This window comes from Podarcis muralis, chromosome 5 (genome assembly GCF_964188315.1).
Source record: "Podarcis muralis chromosome 5, rPodMur119.hap1.1, whole genome shotgun sequence".
NCBI classification, from domain to species: Eukaryota; Metazoa; Chordata; class Lepidosauria; order Squamata; family Lacertidae; genus Podarcis; species Podarcis muralis.
This window is the reverse complement of record NC_135659.1, coordinates 59,756,658-59,774,330: the sequence shown is the minus strand read 5'-3', so window position 1 is coordinate 59,774,330 and position 17,673 is coordinate 59,756,658. Positions and strand designations below refer to the sequence as shown.

Below are 17,673 nucleotides of genomic sequence, written 5' to 3'. Positions count from 1 at the left end.
ACCAGGCATTGAGAACCTCAAGACACATGGCGCTCCCATCCAGCTTTCCCAAGCGCTTCTCCAACTTTATCACAAAGGAGAACCTCCCAGCCCTTCCACAAGCCAAACTTGAGTATTTGTAAGGAAGAGGTGAATGAGCACATTATTTGAATCAATCTGGTATCAGATTTGCACATTATAGAGCAGAAAAGAAGAATATAATGCAGGGTGAGGAACCTGCAGCCATCCAGATATCCAGCAACAACTGGAGGACCACAGGCTCATGTCCCCTGATATAATGTGTACAGCATTACATTAGAACTGGGCCTGAAAAGTGGTAGCATTTGATGGTTCTGCAGAGTTGGACTTAGGCAGTGGTATCCCAATACCTAACCTCATCCTAAAATCTAAGCTCTTGGGATTACTTCTAAATTATGAAGGCTCTCTCTCTCTCAAATTTGGTAGCACTGCATAACCACACCTGATGAAGTAAATGACTGTCCTTACTTAAAAGACTCAAGTGGCAATAAAATAGGTAGTTTTGATGACTTCACAGGAGATTTCATCTTCTTTGCCGCAGCAAACTAATATGCCCACTCCTCTGGAATCTCATTTTCTTAAAATTGTTCAGTTCCGGAGGTCCGCCCACTGGTCAAAACAGTACGTTAGAAGAGGCATCTTGTGTGCGTGCACATTCGGTGGCAGCCACTTCTGCGCACACACAGATGACAGAAGCCGCTTCCGTGCATGCGTGAATCGTGGCAAACCCGGTGTTTACTTCCGGATTTGCCGCGGACGCAACTTCGAACGTCCGCAAGACGAGGCGTATGTAAGTCGAGGTTCCATTGTATCCTACAGGGGCTGTCAACTTGTCTTAGTCCTATGACGAGTATAAACTGGCAACTAATTTGTACATAACTATGACTGCTACAGTGGTACCTCGCAAGACGAATGCCTCGCAAGACAAAAAACTCGCTAGACGAAAGGATTTTTTGTTTTTTGAGCTGCTTCGCAAGACGATTTTCCCTATGGGCTTGCTTCACTAGACGAAAACGTCTTGCAAGTTTGTTTCCTTTTTCTTAACACCGTTAATACAGTTGTGACTTGACTTCGAGGAGCAACTCATAGAACGCGGTGTGGTAGCCTTTTTTGAGGTTTTTAAAGACTTTGGTGATTTTTGAAGCTTTTCCAAAACTTTCCCGACACCATGCTTCGCAAGACGAAAAAAATCGCAAGACGACAAAACCCACGGAACGAATTAATTTCGTCTTGCGAGGCACCACTGTACTTGGTTTATCATTTCAGAAATACGACAGGTGTCAAAGTGCAGCTGACGTGCATGTTGCAATTATTCTTCCATGTTAACAACTGCTTGATCATTATACACCTTAAAATGGGGAAATGAACCTTTGAAAAGTCTTGACTGATGGACTTGGAAATCACAAGGTTGAAACAATAATGTTTTCTTTAGTTTTGGTGTTTTTTTTAAAAAAAACTTTCCTTTTTGTTCTGTATGTTTTCCTAATTTTTCCTCCATATTCACACATACCATGGAAACTGTACACTTTTTAACATGAGGATCTAAGAATTCCAACAGGCAATGATATACAGAGAGATGAATCAACGTGATTCACAAATCACTGTAAAGTGGTCATAATTGCACTTAACCGTTACAGTTCTATAGACATTGATCAAACTACATTTATAATTCATGTAGCTCATTGTAAGTAGTTTGTGGAACTGAATTCTACATGCATGGGGGAAAGGTACTATCATTAATAGCTGGTTCTCCCACTCACCCCCAAATTCTCATGATTGCAAATACTGTGTAACTATAACTGTATTCCATTTTTTAAGTCTACAATTGTAATCCTAGTGAGGCTTGCACCAGATTAAATATGCATAGGATTATGCTGTGTATGGCCAGAGCTAATAAAACTTTTAACTCTTCCCTGTCACCATACAGTAGCCCAAATCTACCTATTCCCACCAGCATCACCAGAAGATAATATGTGACTTGCGAACCTGTTCACTTTACACCAGTTTTCCCATTCCAAATAAGGGTGATATTCAACTCAGTTTTAACCAGAGTCAATCCACTGATGTTACTGGTCCTAACTGAGTCATCTTGATTAATTTCGATGGATTTGTACCTAGTAAAACTTACTTGGCACCTACCTGTGTAGTAAGGCTTTTAGTGCTTTAGAACAGATTGTGTGAGTGACTCTCACTGCATTGTGACTCCCACACCAGCTACACTACTTCTAATTTTTTTTGCCCCTAAATCACTTGAGATATGTAAAGTGCCAGTAACTCCTGTAGCACTATTATATCAGGGACAGAATTGACAAAATTCTTTGCCAAGGTCACATGGGCTCTGGCCAACCTGCATCCAAGCCACTTCCTGAAGACCTATCCCAAAGGTTGAGAAGGGCAAACACAGCCCCAAAGTTGTGTTCTACTTCCTACCTGTTCCTGCTGCTGCCTGGCCAGTTCCATCTGTTGCTGCTGCTTCTCAAACAGCATAGCTGCCATGTTCTTCTGCTCCGAGTGGGCAGTCAGCAGCTGGTCCCGCAGGATGGACAGCTGGTTAATCATGACCAGCAGCTGCAACTCCTTCTCTGCCAGGCTTTCTTGGGTTCCTGGGACAAACAAGAGCCCAAAGGAAAAGAGGAAGAGGAAGAAGGACAGGAAGAGAGTTTGTAAATTTAGGTCTGCGACATGTAATTCATTAAGAACTTTGTGGAGAGTGAAGGGGGTTCAAACAACACACACACAATGAAAGAAAGTGTAAGGGGACTAGGTAGATTAGCCCTGTGCCTGATGACTATTTGCACAGGGATCAAGGCTCCCTGTTCCGTCAGTTTATGAAGGGGATCTACTCACATGCTCATCTGCACACACAGAAGTCCCCATGAATTGGTGGGAGGCAGCAGTCAGGGTCCCACCTTCGCTTGAAGTTCTGCCTGTGTACATCAATGGGCAGGTAGAGCCCCTTCACATATCAGCCATATGTGCAGATGGCATGGGTTGGCACTGCTACACATGGGCAAGAAAGGCAGGGCTGGCTGATCAAGCCACACAACCGCCTTCACACATTCTTTAAACACATAGCTCCCTGCCCCCCGAGAGTTGGATAAATCTGCTATACGGATCAATTCAAACTCAGTCAAGATTTCTGAGGATCAAAGAGGAATCCAGCAAGCCATGATTCTAAAGTAGACAGACCTGATCCCGTCGGCCTGGACAAATGTTATGCTCAGGGCAAGGATTCACTCTGGAACCCATACAGGACTGGATTCCCAATCTCTTATGAATTTTCTTATGAGGTGTTCAAGGCTGTCCGGCCTGTCTTCCTTCAAAAGCGATTCCAGTTGCCTAAAAGCAGCTAACTAGTGCATGGGGCTGCTTCTGCTGTACATATTGAAATCCATGTGGCAAATCCCACTAGGATTGATCCATTTTTAATGATATGTTGTCACTCTTGGGGGGAATGTTGCTATCCTACATACATTTTAAGTGTGTTTTACATATTTTACAAAGACTTTAAAGGTAGGGGGGGTGAATGTAAAATATAAAATGTATGCAAAATTTTCCAGAGAACAGCAGCACATCATCAAGACCTGCCATTACTTGCTACACCGATTTCAATGCATGTAGTGGCAGGAGCCCTTTGAGCTAGCTAGATGCTCTTAGGCAGATGATTTAAAAAAAATAAAATGAGAAAAGATGGCAGGCAAATAGCTCTTTGACCACCTTGTAAGCACAAACAATTTGGACCACCTTACTTTTTTTCCTTAATTTCTTATGTCAAAGTATTCTGTGTGGGATTTAAAGATTATATATGTAGATTTGTCCTTGAAAACCTGAATGGAAATGGGATGGAACAAACTTTGGTTCCACCTTGCGATGAACCAGCCCAACACGGATTTTGTTCTGGGGCCTATTCCTAGCAAATGCCCTAGAGAAATCATCACATGCAATCAGTTTTGTGAATTATATACAATTCTCACCAAAGACGAGGGGTTGGGGACCTGTTCTTGCACCATGTGTTGTAGGACTACAACTCCCATCATCCCCAGTCTGCAAGGTCAGGGATTATGGGAGCAGTAATCCAGCAACTTCTGGAGGGCCTCAGGTTCCCCACCCTTGTATTAGAACATACATTCGCAAGATACACTAGCTAATGATGGGAAGCCATGTCTTATATTTCATTGGTTTTGTATCCTCTGTAATAAGGCAAAGCTTTATGAGCTATGGTGATATTAATTCAATGACTATGAGTAGGCTTTGTAATTTAACTTAACTGATGTGGGGGAAAGAGGGGCTAGGGGGTCCAATACTGTCACTCTCTAACCAATAGAACAAATTATGCCTGCTCTCTGTGGTCTAGGCCTTAACACAGTCCCAGCCAAACCAGACCAGATGCTCACCTTTCACATCTTTGGATTCCATTGGATTTTTTCCCAGAAGTCTCTCTTTCCAGTCACTGGACAGTAACTTCTCAATGGTCGGCATCACTGTAGAAATAAGAATGTTAGTGTACAACATGTAGGTGGCTTTCTGATTTGAAAGTAGAAAAGTTGCAGAGTTTATGTTAAACAATACATTCATCATATGGAACAACAAAAATGATGACTGGATCAGCTCATGGAGGACAAATGTCCAAGGACAGATTCCTCAGTGGCCAAGATGATTAGGCCTTTTTAAGAAACCAACTGCTGAAAGGTGGGACTGAAGGAAGGGGACCGATTATTCTATATCTAAATACTTCAGTTTTTTAGCGTCTTGGAAGCCGAACCTTTCGATTTTTGAATGCCAAAAACCCATAAGTGAATGCTTCCGTTTTCAAATGTGCCTCAGAAGTCGAACGGCTTCTGAGGCGCATTTCTGTATTCTTTTAATGGAATTTGCTGACCGCTCATTGCGCCTCGGTTGTCAAATATTTCAGAAGTCGAACAGTCTTCCGGAATGGATTACGTTCCGACAACCGAGGTACCACTGTGTTATTTACTCTTTAAGTCATGACACTTGGCTGGATGGACTGTTTGATCCAGTATGAACATTCTAAAATTATTATGCACGTTTGTCAGTATAACTACATCCACCTGCAGCAAAGGAGCCACTCCAAAAAGGAAATGATTCAAGCGGAAGGGGCCAGCATGGTGCAGCTGGGATGTAGAGCCACCATCCTGACAATGTCGCCACTACAGCTTATCTGGGTGAGGCACAGCAGCAGTGAGGTGGGGCCTGTAAGATGCGTTGACAGGAGCACCAGATTGGCTCCACCGCTGCAACTGTGCAGCCCCAACCTCATTGTTCCTTGCTGCCCCTCTTCCAGGCAAACTGAAACATTGAAGGTGCCAGGAGGATGGCTCCATAGCTCTGCCCTACCACACCAGCCACTGCTGGATATATGAGTAGCTACCTTTCACTGCATCCAAGCCAATCATCTGCCTCCCTCTTGACAGGACCTCCACAAGGCCCTTCCAGCAAGTTCTTTTCCTACTTTGCAACACAAGGGATTTTAACTAGAGATGCCGTGAATCTTGTACCCTGTGAATGCTTGTGTTCTGCCATGCAATTATGGCCTCTTCCTAGAAAAGACGGCAAGAATGAAGGAGGTGGACTTAACTGAACGCAATGGGTGTAAAGCACCCTTCCCACCTTCTTTTAAGTTTCTGTTGAAATCCAATTTTTCCCGGTTGCTCACTGCCGCCTCGAATGCAGAGTTCCTGGAGTCTAAAGCCTTGTCCACTGGAGATGCAGATTCCTGAAAGAGAGCGAGCCATTGAATCACCAATAGCCTTCAGGAAATTAAAAAGGAAAGGATAACAGATAGAGCTGATCCTCATGAAATCTTCCTTCTGTGCAGGGTGTGTTCGAGCAACCTCTTGAGTCAATGAGCTGCAAACTCGCCTGGTGAATCAGGGTGCTCATTTCGAAAATGAGAAGATTGTGTCGCACCCACCCAAAAATCTTTTCAACTCACAAAGCAAGGACAAAATCAAATTGCTGCAATAGTATGTGGGTCAGCCATTATAGTAGCTGAGGGAGGGAAGAACAAAAACCTATGGAACTGTTTGGAAAAGTTACACCTTTTTCAAGACTGTGGATTTAAAAAGGAAGAGTAAACATTAAATTATGGCTCGGATGTCAAAACATCATAGATGGGAAAATTAGCCCAGTACTCTTCTATTGTGAGTGGTAGTGGCTCACCCAAATCTTAGGAAGAGGCACCTATAATTATTTAACTTAATGGCTGCTCATTACAAAAGGGTCTCTAAACAACTTGCAAAAAGTTCAGATTTAAGGCCAAGCATTAAAAATAAATATTGCACATTACAATAAAGCAATACAATGGCCCCCAAACTGCAGAACTTCAGCAGCAAAAAAACAATTTGCAGTAAACAGCAAAACACTGATCACAATCCATCAAATTCCTGGGAGAAGAGATAGGTTTTTATCTGGTGCCAAAAGGGTGTTACTAACCCTCACTAGGGAGAGGATTCCACAGGAGAGGAATGACAATTTAAAAGGCTGGACATGCCAGTTATTGAATCATAGTCCCTCCCCTTTGATTAACAAAAAATAAATAAATCCCCAAATCACTGTCTTGAGCATTTCCCCCCACTTTTTTACAACATGTGTCTTAAGGGAGCAAAAACTTAATGGCCAGGCCATTTTTTGAAAAGCGTGTTCTCACTAAAGGAGAGCACGGGTTGCGGATGGGGCCGAGCAAGACACCCTCTGGGTTGTCAGGCAAGTTAGGCTCAAGGGCTCGAACTAGATTGGTGGATGGAGTTGCTGGGGTAAAATTGATGTTGCCAATTTTAGGGGTGGGATCAGAGATTATTTAAGCTAGGGCCACAGCTTGTTCCTTTCTCTTTCGCTGTGGACACCGGATCACATGGAGCACTTGGACTGTCTGGAGGACAGTGATGCAAACTTCTCATTGTCTGGTTACTTTTTTCTTTTTTTTTTTTAATTTCCCCCTTCTTTTAATCCTCTTTAGTCCCTTAAATAATTTAATTCCCCTTTTTCCTGTTCGATTTCCCACCACACCCCTTACCCTGCCCTGTGGGAAGATTCTCCCTGTATCTGTGGCTTGCCTTTCTTTCGCAAAAATGTTTCCCCCATTTCTCCTGTTGTAAATTGTGGGGCTAGTCAGGGCTGTTCCAGCTTAGCTGGAATCACTTTCGTTTATAGCACCCCCCCGAAGGTTGGCTTTATTTGAGTGCGTGCAGCACTGATGGCCAAATTTTAATCTAGCCTTGGGCGGGAGCACTATTTTGAGTTCCTTTAATATTGCTATGAGACTAAGATTCTCAAGAGCAGAGGCATGGAGGCCTATTCGGCCTGCACATAACTTCCAAGCCTAAGTCTGCTACAGGTAGCAGTTAATTGTTAAGTCTCTGACCTCTCTATAAGAATGTACCTGCTTGCAGGCTCAGTTGCTGCTAATGTATATCTGAGGCAGACAGAGGGCGGCAGAGGCTCTCTGTGCCTCCAATGACTATGAGCACTCTGTATATGCTCTTGAACTATGCTGTTTCTGAACAAGTTTATTTTCTTTAAGTTTGTTTTGCCCTGATAGTGGCGACTGCCATTTTAGAGACGAGCCATTGTGGTTTAGTGGCAAAAGTGTAGGACTAGGACCTGGGAGACAGGGTTCATATCCCCCTCTTAGCCATTGTTATAACAAAACAAAACAAACTGCTCCTTTTGGGCTATTCTGTTGCTGGGTAGTTCGGCCTATTTGTGATAAAAGAACTTTGGGTTTCTTGAAGGGATGCTTCCCTCTAAAAGGGCAAGCAGGGGTACCTGGACAAGCTGTGGGCTGTCTCAACTCTGCTATTTCACTGGAAACATTTACGCCTGGCCTAGCAGGTGATCCTAGGGCTTTGCCCTAGAATTCGATGGCCTGGAAGCGTTTCCGGCCTGAATAGTGTCCCCATGTGGTCCATGAAGCATTGGTTTCACCGGTTCCTTACATTGTTTAGTTTTGCGGACTATGACTGGGCTTTTGCAAATGCCTCAAGAGCTTGCCTCTCCTGCAGGGGATGACTTGCGGACACCCCAGGTGCCTTCTTCCAGAAGGAAGCATCTTTGAAGGCTGCAATCCAGGAGGAGGGCAAAGAGGAGCAGGGATCATGATTCAGACATCACCTTGGACCTCTACAGGGGTCAGGGTGAGGCTGTCCTGGGTCTTTAGGGATCATCCTGGATAGCTCAGCTGGTCAGCGCATAGTGCCGGTAATGCCTAGGTTGCAGGATTGGTCCTTATATGGGACAGCTGCATGCTCCCCCATTGCTCTACCTGGACACTTAGGTCCAGTGTCGAGGGCCTTTTGGTGGTTCCCTCACTGCGAGGGATGTAACAGGCGCCACGTTTGCAATATGCAAGCGGGAGAAAGCATCTTTGTGTGCCCGCACTGCAGTTTGCTCTGTGCGTTGCAGGGCACAGCGATGCACGGGCTGCATTTGCATTGCATTGCGTGAGAGATTTGCATTTGCATTGCACAGAGGTTGTGTGCATTGCACAGAGGGTGTGTGTGCATTGCACAGAGGGTGTGTGTGCATTGCACGGAGCGTGAGTGTATTGCACAAAGAGTGTGTGCATTGCACGGAGGGTGTAGTGGCATTGCACAGAGTGTGTGTTGTTGTTGTTGTTTTCTTTTTTTTTCTTTTTCTTTTTTTTTCTTTTTTGCATTGCACAGAGAGTGCAGTGCACGGAGTGTGTAGTTGCATTGCACGGAGTGTGTAGTTGCATTGCATGAAGGGTAGTTGCATTGCACGGAGTGCGTTTTTTGCATTGCACGGAGTGTGCAGCTGCATTGAACGGAGTGTGGAGTTGCATTGCATGAAGTGTGTAGTTGCATTGAACGGAGTGTGTAGTTGCATTGCATGGAGGGTAGTTGCATTGTATGGAGTGCGTTTTTGCATTGCACGGAGTGCATTTTTGCATTGCACAGAGTGTGTAGTTGCATTGCATGGAGTGCGTTTTTGCATTGCACGGAGTGCATTTTTGCATTGCACTGAGTGTGTAGTTGCATTGAACGGAGTGTGTAGTTGCATCGCACGGAGTATAGTTGCATTGCATGGATTGTGTGAGCACTGCACGGAGTGTGTTTTTGCATTGCACAGTGTGTGTCTTAAAAGGAAGCTGGCTCGGCGACAGTTTTGTCGGGACATTTTTAGGGGTTCTGGCCAGCGTCGGCCCTGTAAATTTACGTATTATGATGGCAGCACAAGATGCCCCCTGCCCAAGCGGGGGCTGGAAGCTGGCAAGCAATACCTCAAGACCTTTTGCCCATATTCCCATTTTATTTAGGGATCCAGTTGGATATCGTTGCTAAAATATACCACTTGCCTATGGAGAAGCTGTCTGCCTTGAAGGAAGTTATTTTGTAATACTTCCTCTGTAGCAAGTGATGCTTCATCAGATCCGATCTTGCTGGGTCACTTAATTAATCTTGCATGCAGAGTGGTTACCCCAGGCCGCCCCTTCCCTTCCCACTAGGCCAGGCTGCCTGCGGCCTGAGGTCCCCTTACCTTTCTCATGCAATGGTTGCAATTCCTAAATGTTGAGGTCCCCTTACCTTTCTCATGCAATGGGATCTCATGCAATGGTTGCAATTCCTAAATGTTGAGGTCCCCTTACCTTTCTCATGCAATGGGATCTCATGCAATGGTTGCAATTCCTAAATGTATGCAATAGTAGTTGGCCATGGCAGGATACTTGCACAGGGATTTTTCAGGTTCATGCTGATGCTGCTGGATCTTTGCCCTTTGGTTTTTTATTTCAGGGGCTGCTGGTGTGCAAAGCCATGGCCTCAAGCCCGGTATGGTGAGGCAATCATGTGACCTAACTTTGAGTTTTCCCCTTGTAGTAACAGTTCACATGTGGCCCGAGGAGTTCAGTGACCATCGGATCTGCTTTTGGTCTGATAACCAGGTAGTTGTGAGCGTCTTGGCTAAACAGTCTTCACGCTCCAGCAGAGTCTCCGCCCCTCCGCTCACGCTTTTGAGCTGCACCGCTTAAGGTTTAATATTGAGCTTTCTGCTCTCCTGATTACGGGATCCTCTAATGATGTCACTGACACTCTATCCCAGTTTCAGATGGAGCGCTTCAGATCCTGGGCTCCAGACACTCAGCTATTGCCAGACTTTTCCAGACCACCTGTGGCATTTTGTCAAAAATTAGTAATTACAGAGAGCAGCAGCTTCCATTTCCCCTTCTGCTTTAGCTCTTATGGGAAGGCCTGGATGGATTTCTTAGCCTTAAGCTGGCAGTTCTCGACTCTTTTCCTTATCTGCTTGGAGCTTGTCATTAGAGTTGGGAACTCTAAAACAGACCTAGTGGGCAGGAGTGCCACCATCAGGCTTCCCCTCACAGCTGAGGAGGGCCTTTGCCTGGTTATGGATACCAGAAATATTTGGCTCTTCATTCCCCTGGGGGCTGGCCTGCTCCTAGTGCATGAAAATGGGTTCCTGTTAGCCAGGCATTAATGTGCTTACGTCGTGCACCAGTTATTACGGCCTGCAGCTTGCCTACCACTGAACACGCCTCATTCCTTCCGAATAGGGCTGCTGCAACGGCTGCACACTGGGGGCCTGTCAGTAGACAGGATTGTGAATACGGTTCATTGGAAGTCTGACGCTGACAAGGGTTATATCAGGAAGTGTCACAATGATGTCTGTGCTGATGCTTGTCTGTTATTTCCTTTTCTCATAGGAGCAGCGGTGCACATTTGGGCCACAGCATTGTACACTGGGCTGGCAAGCGCGCTGACAAGTCTGGACTGGGGCGCCATCTCAGTCTTCCTGCCCATGTGAACATATACTGGATGTCCAGATGGAATGCTTTGGGAGGAGATCCTTCCTTTGGTGCGGTTGAGTGTGACCTATGCAGGTCCTCCCGCAGTGCTGGTGGTACAGCTAGGCGAGAATGATCTGCCGTCTTCCTCCAGCATAAGTTTGCATTCCAGCATGCAGGAGTGCTTGGTTTGAGTTGATGGCAACTCTCCCTGGACTCAAAATAATTTAAGGCATTGGTTCATGGTGGTCTGGAGGGGGGGTTGGAGCACCTGTCCCCTCCAATGCGCAAAGATATTCCATTGAAGGAAACCAAGGATTTGCCATGCTTTTGTCAACCCCTTTCGAGGGGTAGGGCCACGCAAGAGTCCCTGGGAGCATGTGGGGTGAGCTTGAGTCTGATCCTGGTTCATTGCTCCCCCACGCTGTTTACTTGTACTGACGATATGGTGGGGCCCAGTCGTCAGTGCTGCCCTGCTGAGGTCAGGTGCAGCTAGTCGGGAACCAATGCCTAGACAAACTACCACCGAGCAGGCCAGAAAGCATGTTAATATGGCGGTGGAAAATAAAATAAATTAAATAAAGTAAATAAAATAAAATAAAATAAAATAACAAATAAAATAAAATAGGTCCTTGCTTTAGGTGGTTCTGTGATATTACATCCTGCTATTTTCTTCAAGACTGTTCCCCTCTTTGGGGCAGATGGGGGGTGCATCTTTCCCCTATGGGGTACGACACCTGGCTGGATGCGGTTGCTTTGGGATTCATTGCTCCCCCACAATGTTGCTGGTACTGACGATATGGTGGGGGCCAGTCGTCAGTGCTGCCCTGCTGAGGTCAGGTGCAGCTAGTCGGGAACCAATGCCTAGACAAACTACCACCAAAGAGGCCGGAAAGCATGTTAATAAGGAAGTGGAAAATAAAATAAAATACAGAATAAATAAAATAAAATAATAATAATAAAGTATAATAGGTCCTTGCTTCAGGTGGTTCCGTGATTTTGCACCCTGTGATTACCTTCAAGGCTGCTGCCAGCTGTAGGGTGAATCTTTCCCCTATAGGGAACAACACCTGGTTGGCTATGGTTGCTTGGGGATTGAAGGAAGGGTTGCATTTGTGAGTGGTTTGGCGGTGAGCTAAGGCTCTGTGGCGGTTAGGCATTGGTTAAATTGGTTGGTGGAGGGGTATGGATTGGCTGTGCCTACCCCTCCAATGCTGCTGCTGCTGGGAATTCCGTTAAAGGAATTCTGGGGCTTACCATCCCTTCGTCCAAACCCTTGGAGCAGGGTGCGGGCCGTGTAAGTTCCCAAGGAGCAAGCAGGAAATAGCTGAGGGTCTGTGTCGCAGTCCCAGCTGTCCCTGGTCTTGTTCCTCCACACGCTGACTCACGGGAGTCAGCGCTGTCCCCCAAGGCGGGGGGGACAGCTAGTCATAACCAATGCCTAAGCAACCACTCACATTTTGTATGATAATAAAGTTGTGGCCAAAATTATGCCAAAAACCTTAAACAAAAATAATGTGTGATGTGTGAGTTATTGGGAAGGGTGTCTTGGGGACCTCAGCACGCAAAGCGTGTTCTCACTAAAGGAGAGCACGGGTTGCGGATGGGGCCGAGCAAGACACCCTCTGGGTTGTCAGGCAAGTTAGGCTCAAGGGCTCGAACTAGATTGGTGGATGGAGTTGCTGGGGTAAAATTGATGTTGCCAATTTTAGGGGTGGGATCAGAGATTATTTAAGCTAGGGCCACAGCTTGTTCCTTTCTCTTTCGCTGTGGACACCGGATCACCCGCCCGCCCTCCCTTGATTGGGCTTCGCTCTGACCTTGCTATTGCCTGTCATGGGGTCGTCCGCATTGGTGCGGGGGCCTAGTAGGAATTTTTCCTTTTGGCTGATTAGTGTGTGCCAATTGGGTTTTGCCTACTACGTAGCAAATCGTCACAACTTGTAAGGTTGGCGGTTAGGCATTGGTTAAATTGGTTGGTGGAGGGGTATGGATTGGCTGTGCCTACCCCTCCAATGCTGCTGCTGCTGGGAATTCCGTTAAAGGAATTCTGGGGCTTACCATCCCTTCGTCCAAACCCTTGGAGCAGGGTGCGGGCCGTGTAAGTTCCCAAGGAGCAAGCAGGAAATAGCTGAGGGTCTGTGTCGCAGTCCCAGCTGTCCCTGGTCTTGTTCCTCCACACGCTGACTCACGGGAGTCAGCGCTGTCCCCCAAGGCGGGGGGGACAGCTAGTCATAACCAATGCCTAAGCAACCACTCACATTTTGTATGATAATAAAGTTGTGGCCAAAATTATGCCAAAAACCTTAAACAAAAATAATGTGTGATGTGTGAGTTATTGGGAAGGGTGTCTTGGGGACCTCAGCACGCAAGATGTACACCTAGCTGTTTAGATGAGGGTTTCTACTGCTACACATTCAAATTACAGGAGATCCACGATCCCAGCAGGTCAGTCAACTGTCAAAACAGTCATGAGGGCCCCCTATTTTGACTTGAGCAGTAGTGTTGAGGGGCAGCTCACCGTGTCAACTTAACATTTTGAATTCCTTCATGTGTGTGTGTGTGTGTGTGCGCGCGCGTGCGTGTGCGTGTATCCCAAGCAAAGCAAATTAGCAACTTCGAGTGAGAGAACTGCCGGGGTGGGGGGGACAGGACACTGAAATCCTACATACTATACAGTGATGCTGCTGGCTGCTTCTATGTATAAACCCAAACACCAGGAGGCAGGCCACATACCCATATTCACAAGTGCTAATGTAATATCAGAAACTCACTCTGAGCTAGTTCAACCACTAGCTAAAGTAAGGTGGCCACTTCTGGAATCTGATTTGAGGTGTCCGTTATTAGATATTTAATTTATTATTGTTGAATTTGTAATGCAATGGGGTGTAGGAGTCTGTGTGTAAGAGTCTCCGTGTAGAGACCATGTACTGCTCTACCTGAGTGTCTTGGGCCAGATCTGAGTGGAATTATACATCCTAGTGGCCTGGCTTATGCGCTTTGAGTGCAGAAAATGTGGAGTGCCCTGCCTCAAGACAAGGAGGAAAGATGGAAGCCAATAGACTTTGTCCCACCTGTGGAAGTGTTTGGGGCTCAGTAACTTCACTCAGTGGCGATGGTGAATTGTGTGGTTTCTCAGAGCCAGGAGGAGCACCAGTCACCTCCCCCTGTGTAGACTGGTAGCAGCTCTCAGTCTTCTCTTCTATCTTAATGCTGCAGTTCACCATGTTCCCGGCTCCATCGAGCTCCAGCTGAGGAGAGGCAGGGCTCCTCATGGACATCCTGTGGGGAGAGGGAGAGGGGAAAGGTAGGAAAACATCACATTGATGGATTTGCCAAAGAAACATGCCTTGGCATGGTCAGAATTTGGCATGAAAGAAAATTCCTGAATTGGGTACAAGACAGAGCCCCAGAGTAAAAATGGCATATATACACAGCAGCATTCACACATTGTATGTGTGTTTCCTTGCAGAGGAATGATGTTAATGCCACAGGAGAACTGGCCCTCAGAGGGCTTTTGGCTTGGACTTTCCAGGTCCATCAGAACCAAAAGCACAGCAATGCAATTTCCTGGTGCAGAAGCACAAAAAGGGGGCTTGGGGTGAAAGCAGCCATTGCAACTGGCCAAGTGCCACCATCCCTGCCACTCGGAGCTCTGGAAAAGCGCAGGGCAGTAATTACATAACAAACAAAGCCTGTCTCAAGCTGTGAATTAATCAAACTGCTGAAAATAAAACCTTCCTCTCAGGAACTTCAGACAAAAGAAATGAAAACAACAAGGCTGGCTGGGTAATGAAAAGCCAGCACACTGAATAGGGGACAAAAGGAAGTGGAACAATAGGGTGTTGGACAAAAGCAATAAAGTAAAAGGAAGTGTGACAGCTGAACAATGGGGCACTGTGCACGCCAGAGTTTCTGATCTTAGCAGGGCTTTTTTATCTCGGTTCCCTGCCCTTCTCTGAACAAATCATTGTGCTTTTCAGGCTATTGGGTTTCCTCCGCCGCTTGGTTTTTGGCTCCTACTGCCATTCCAGTCTGAAGCCTGTGCCCTTCCATTTTCATCCCTGGTACGTTCCTATCCATGCCGCAGCCCACCAGAGACCAAATAGATTCATCTTCTGGAGACAAAAGCCATCCATGTGTTGGGGAGGAGCACTGATAAGTGACAGCAACTCGTCCCCCACCCCACCCCACCCCGCAAGGCATGCCAACTGCATTATGTAGTCTCTGGCTCGCGCGTCCGATGGCAACAAAGCAGGTCTCTCTCTCTCTGACACTGGTGCGCTGCTGCCACAGGAAAGAGCCTTTGCTCTCTGCTTCCTACGGCTGCTCCACATCGTGTTCAAGGAGCTTGGCTGGGGTGCCCAAGTCTCACACTGGGCAGTTTCTGCATTCCTTGACAGCACAAAGACACGTTGCCGCAGCTTCGACCACTTAGTGCCAGGTGAGAAGTTAATTAATGAAAAGTTAATAACTTCCAATTTCTGTTTGGCATTAAGGCTAGATGAATGCATCCACCCCCACAGAGGTGTTTCCAATCCCCTTCAAGCTCAGGCAGCAGAGCAAAGGATCAGCAGGGTCAGGAGAACTGCCACGGCTGATTGATTGATTGATTGATTGATTATGGTGGCAGTGTCCAGAATTCTCCAGGCGCATTTTGCACCTGGCTATCAGACACTTGCTACAAAGTAAAGGTGCCTGGGAGTGCCAAGATGGCGCCTGAAGTCTCCACCATCTGGGGATCCCTGGATCTTGACTGTTTTCACAGACTGGCAGAGCATCCAGCAGAATACTATCCATTATATTTTATTTGCACAATCAGAATGAATTTCAGGAACAAAAACATTGTATTGAAAAATACAGCTTTTGAGCTGTCTGGCCCTAAAATGGCAACTAGGCATTCCATTTGGCAACTATAACCTTGGTTTAAGGAGCCATTTGGCACCTAGCTTAGATATCAGAGTTTCTAGCTAGGCGTCAAATGGCGCCTTAAACCTAGGTCACCACAATGGAATATCTAGTTAACCCTTGGGGTACTTTACAATACTACAATGCTACAATTCTATTATCTCAGCTACATTGCTTGACTGTAGCTTGCTCTTACGACAATTCACTTGTCCCAGAAAGCAAGAAGGAAAGACACACAGGGGAAATGGAAATGGTATCAACTATAGACCAAGACAGAGTATTTTTAAAGTGTGGTGAAATATACTCAGAGAAAAGCCATCGGTTTCATGGAGTTTATTTCAGTGTTGTGATAAAAACAGTCAGTCATCAGGTGTGTCTCCCTCTGGCCCCTCCCAGACCCCAGGCTATATATCCTTTATACACATCCTAGGTCACACCTGATAGGCTAGTTCAAACTTCCCTTCTGGAGCTGGATTGGACGGCCCCAACGGCCAATCAGATGCTACATTATAAAACTCTCCCTGCATATTATTCTAGGATCCAAACTCCAGACATAACATGTGGTCTGTTCCATTTGGGTGGCTTGTGGAAAGGCTACAGCACAGCCAAACTCAGCCCTGCCCTTACTTTGCTTGATGGGGTGATGGAGGACTAAAATGCTCAGCAAGGGGTCCACAGCAGCACAGAAGCACAAGAAGTGCGTCTTTTACTGTGCATGAGTCAATTGCCTCAATGGAGCTGTCAGTCACCAACCTGGCACCCCAGAAATCTCTGCATAGTCACAATTGGACCCATGGCAGTAGCAAATTGTGCTAGGCGCCTGGGGAATTTCGAACACTGTTTTGTCTCAGCAACCGGGTGATCCTGCACACAGTTCCTCATAAAGAAACCTCAGTGTGTTAAGTTAGTTCCTAAGATTCTGTGACTGTGTATGACTGCAAATGAGACATTGAAAAATAGGCCATTATTATCTCCACATTTTGCAAAGCAGGGTGGGTAGTGATGGAACTGGAGGAACTGTCATGGAAACTTTCTTAAAAGTTCGCTGCAGAAGTCATGTATGAATTAGGGACTGCCTGGTTCATAGCTCAGGGTAGCCCGCCAGATATTATTAGGACTCCCAACTCCCATTGGATCTAGCCAACATGGCAAATGGTGAGGGACGGGATCTGTTGTCCTGAAACATCTGGAGGGCATTACGCCAACCGCCTCTGCAACACTGTTCTCAGCAGACAGCGGGAGCCCTTGAAGGGCTGTTATATAACCCACTGTGCAACTCTGTGTTTCTTTATTAAAAGGCAGTGCGTGCCAAACTTCCAGTGTGGCGCTAAGCTGCAGAACCACCAGCAAAGCAGGAAGCTGCCATCTAGGCATGCCCCATGACAGATTAGATTGGGTGAGAGATTGAGCATTCACTTCAATAAGCAGCACAATAGGCCTCAAAAGGAAATGATAGGGCACCACAGTCTGTGATCTTAGCAAGCATGCAAGAGTGCTGGGTGTGTTGTTGAACACCACATTCTTTCTGAACAGATATGTGTTAACCTGCCAGTGATCTAAGTTACTCACTGTAGAAGAATCTGAGAAAGATGGCCTCCCAAAGGATTTACTGCAGTGCAAGTTAACTTGCCATGCCAACATTTCATGCCCCCCCCCCCAAAATGCAGTGATAAATATGAACTAAATACAGGTGAGCTGACTTTTAGGTACACATTCCTCTTAAGAAAATTTATTTATTTACCATTTTATGTATTATATGTGTATGCTGAGGCACTGGCTTGTGCAGTAGAAAGGAAAACTGACAAGATTGCTGGCGTTTTATCTAACTTTGATGAATGAATATTGCATTTTAGTGTTTATTGATTGCTTTTATGTGTTTTATTTGCTGTGATCTGCCCTGGTGTCCTATGACAAAGGGCAGGATATAAGCTGAATAAATAAGCAAGCAAGCAAGCAATCCTGCCTTT

The 17,673-nt window shown here is 46.0% G+C and overlaps 1 protein-coding gene across 8 annotated transcripts in view; it reads right to left on the bottom strand.

Moving 5' to 3' along the window:
- The window catches only part of SOX13 (SRY-box transcription factor 13), a 66,822-nt gene that overhangs the window by 18,421 nt on the left and 30,728 nt on the right, over positions 1-17,673 (bottom strand). For 7 of the 8 annotated variants that reach the window (XM_028734211.2, XM_077928969.1, XM_028734210.2 and 4 more), the window contains 4 exons: positions 13,873-14,080; positions 5,647-5,752; positions 4,413-4,499; positions 2,449-2,621 (listed from right to left, as the gene is read on the bottom strand). In XM_028734211.2, the coding sequence (XP_028590044.1) occupies positions 2,449-2,621; positions 4,413-4,499; positions 5,647-5,752; positions 13,873-14,079 (573 nt within the window). In that variant the 5' untranslated portion in view covers position 14,080. Of the gene's footprint in view, positions 1-2,448; positions 2,622-4,412; positions 4,500-5,407; positions 5,604-5,646; positions 5,753-13,872; positions 14,081-17,673 lie in introns of those variants that run through there. The other variant, XM_028734213.2, reaches the window with a different exon arrangement.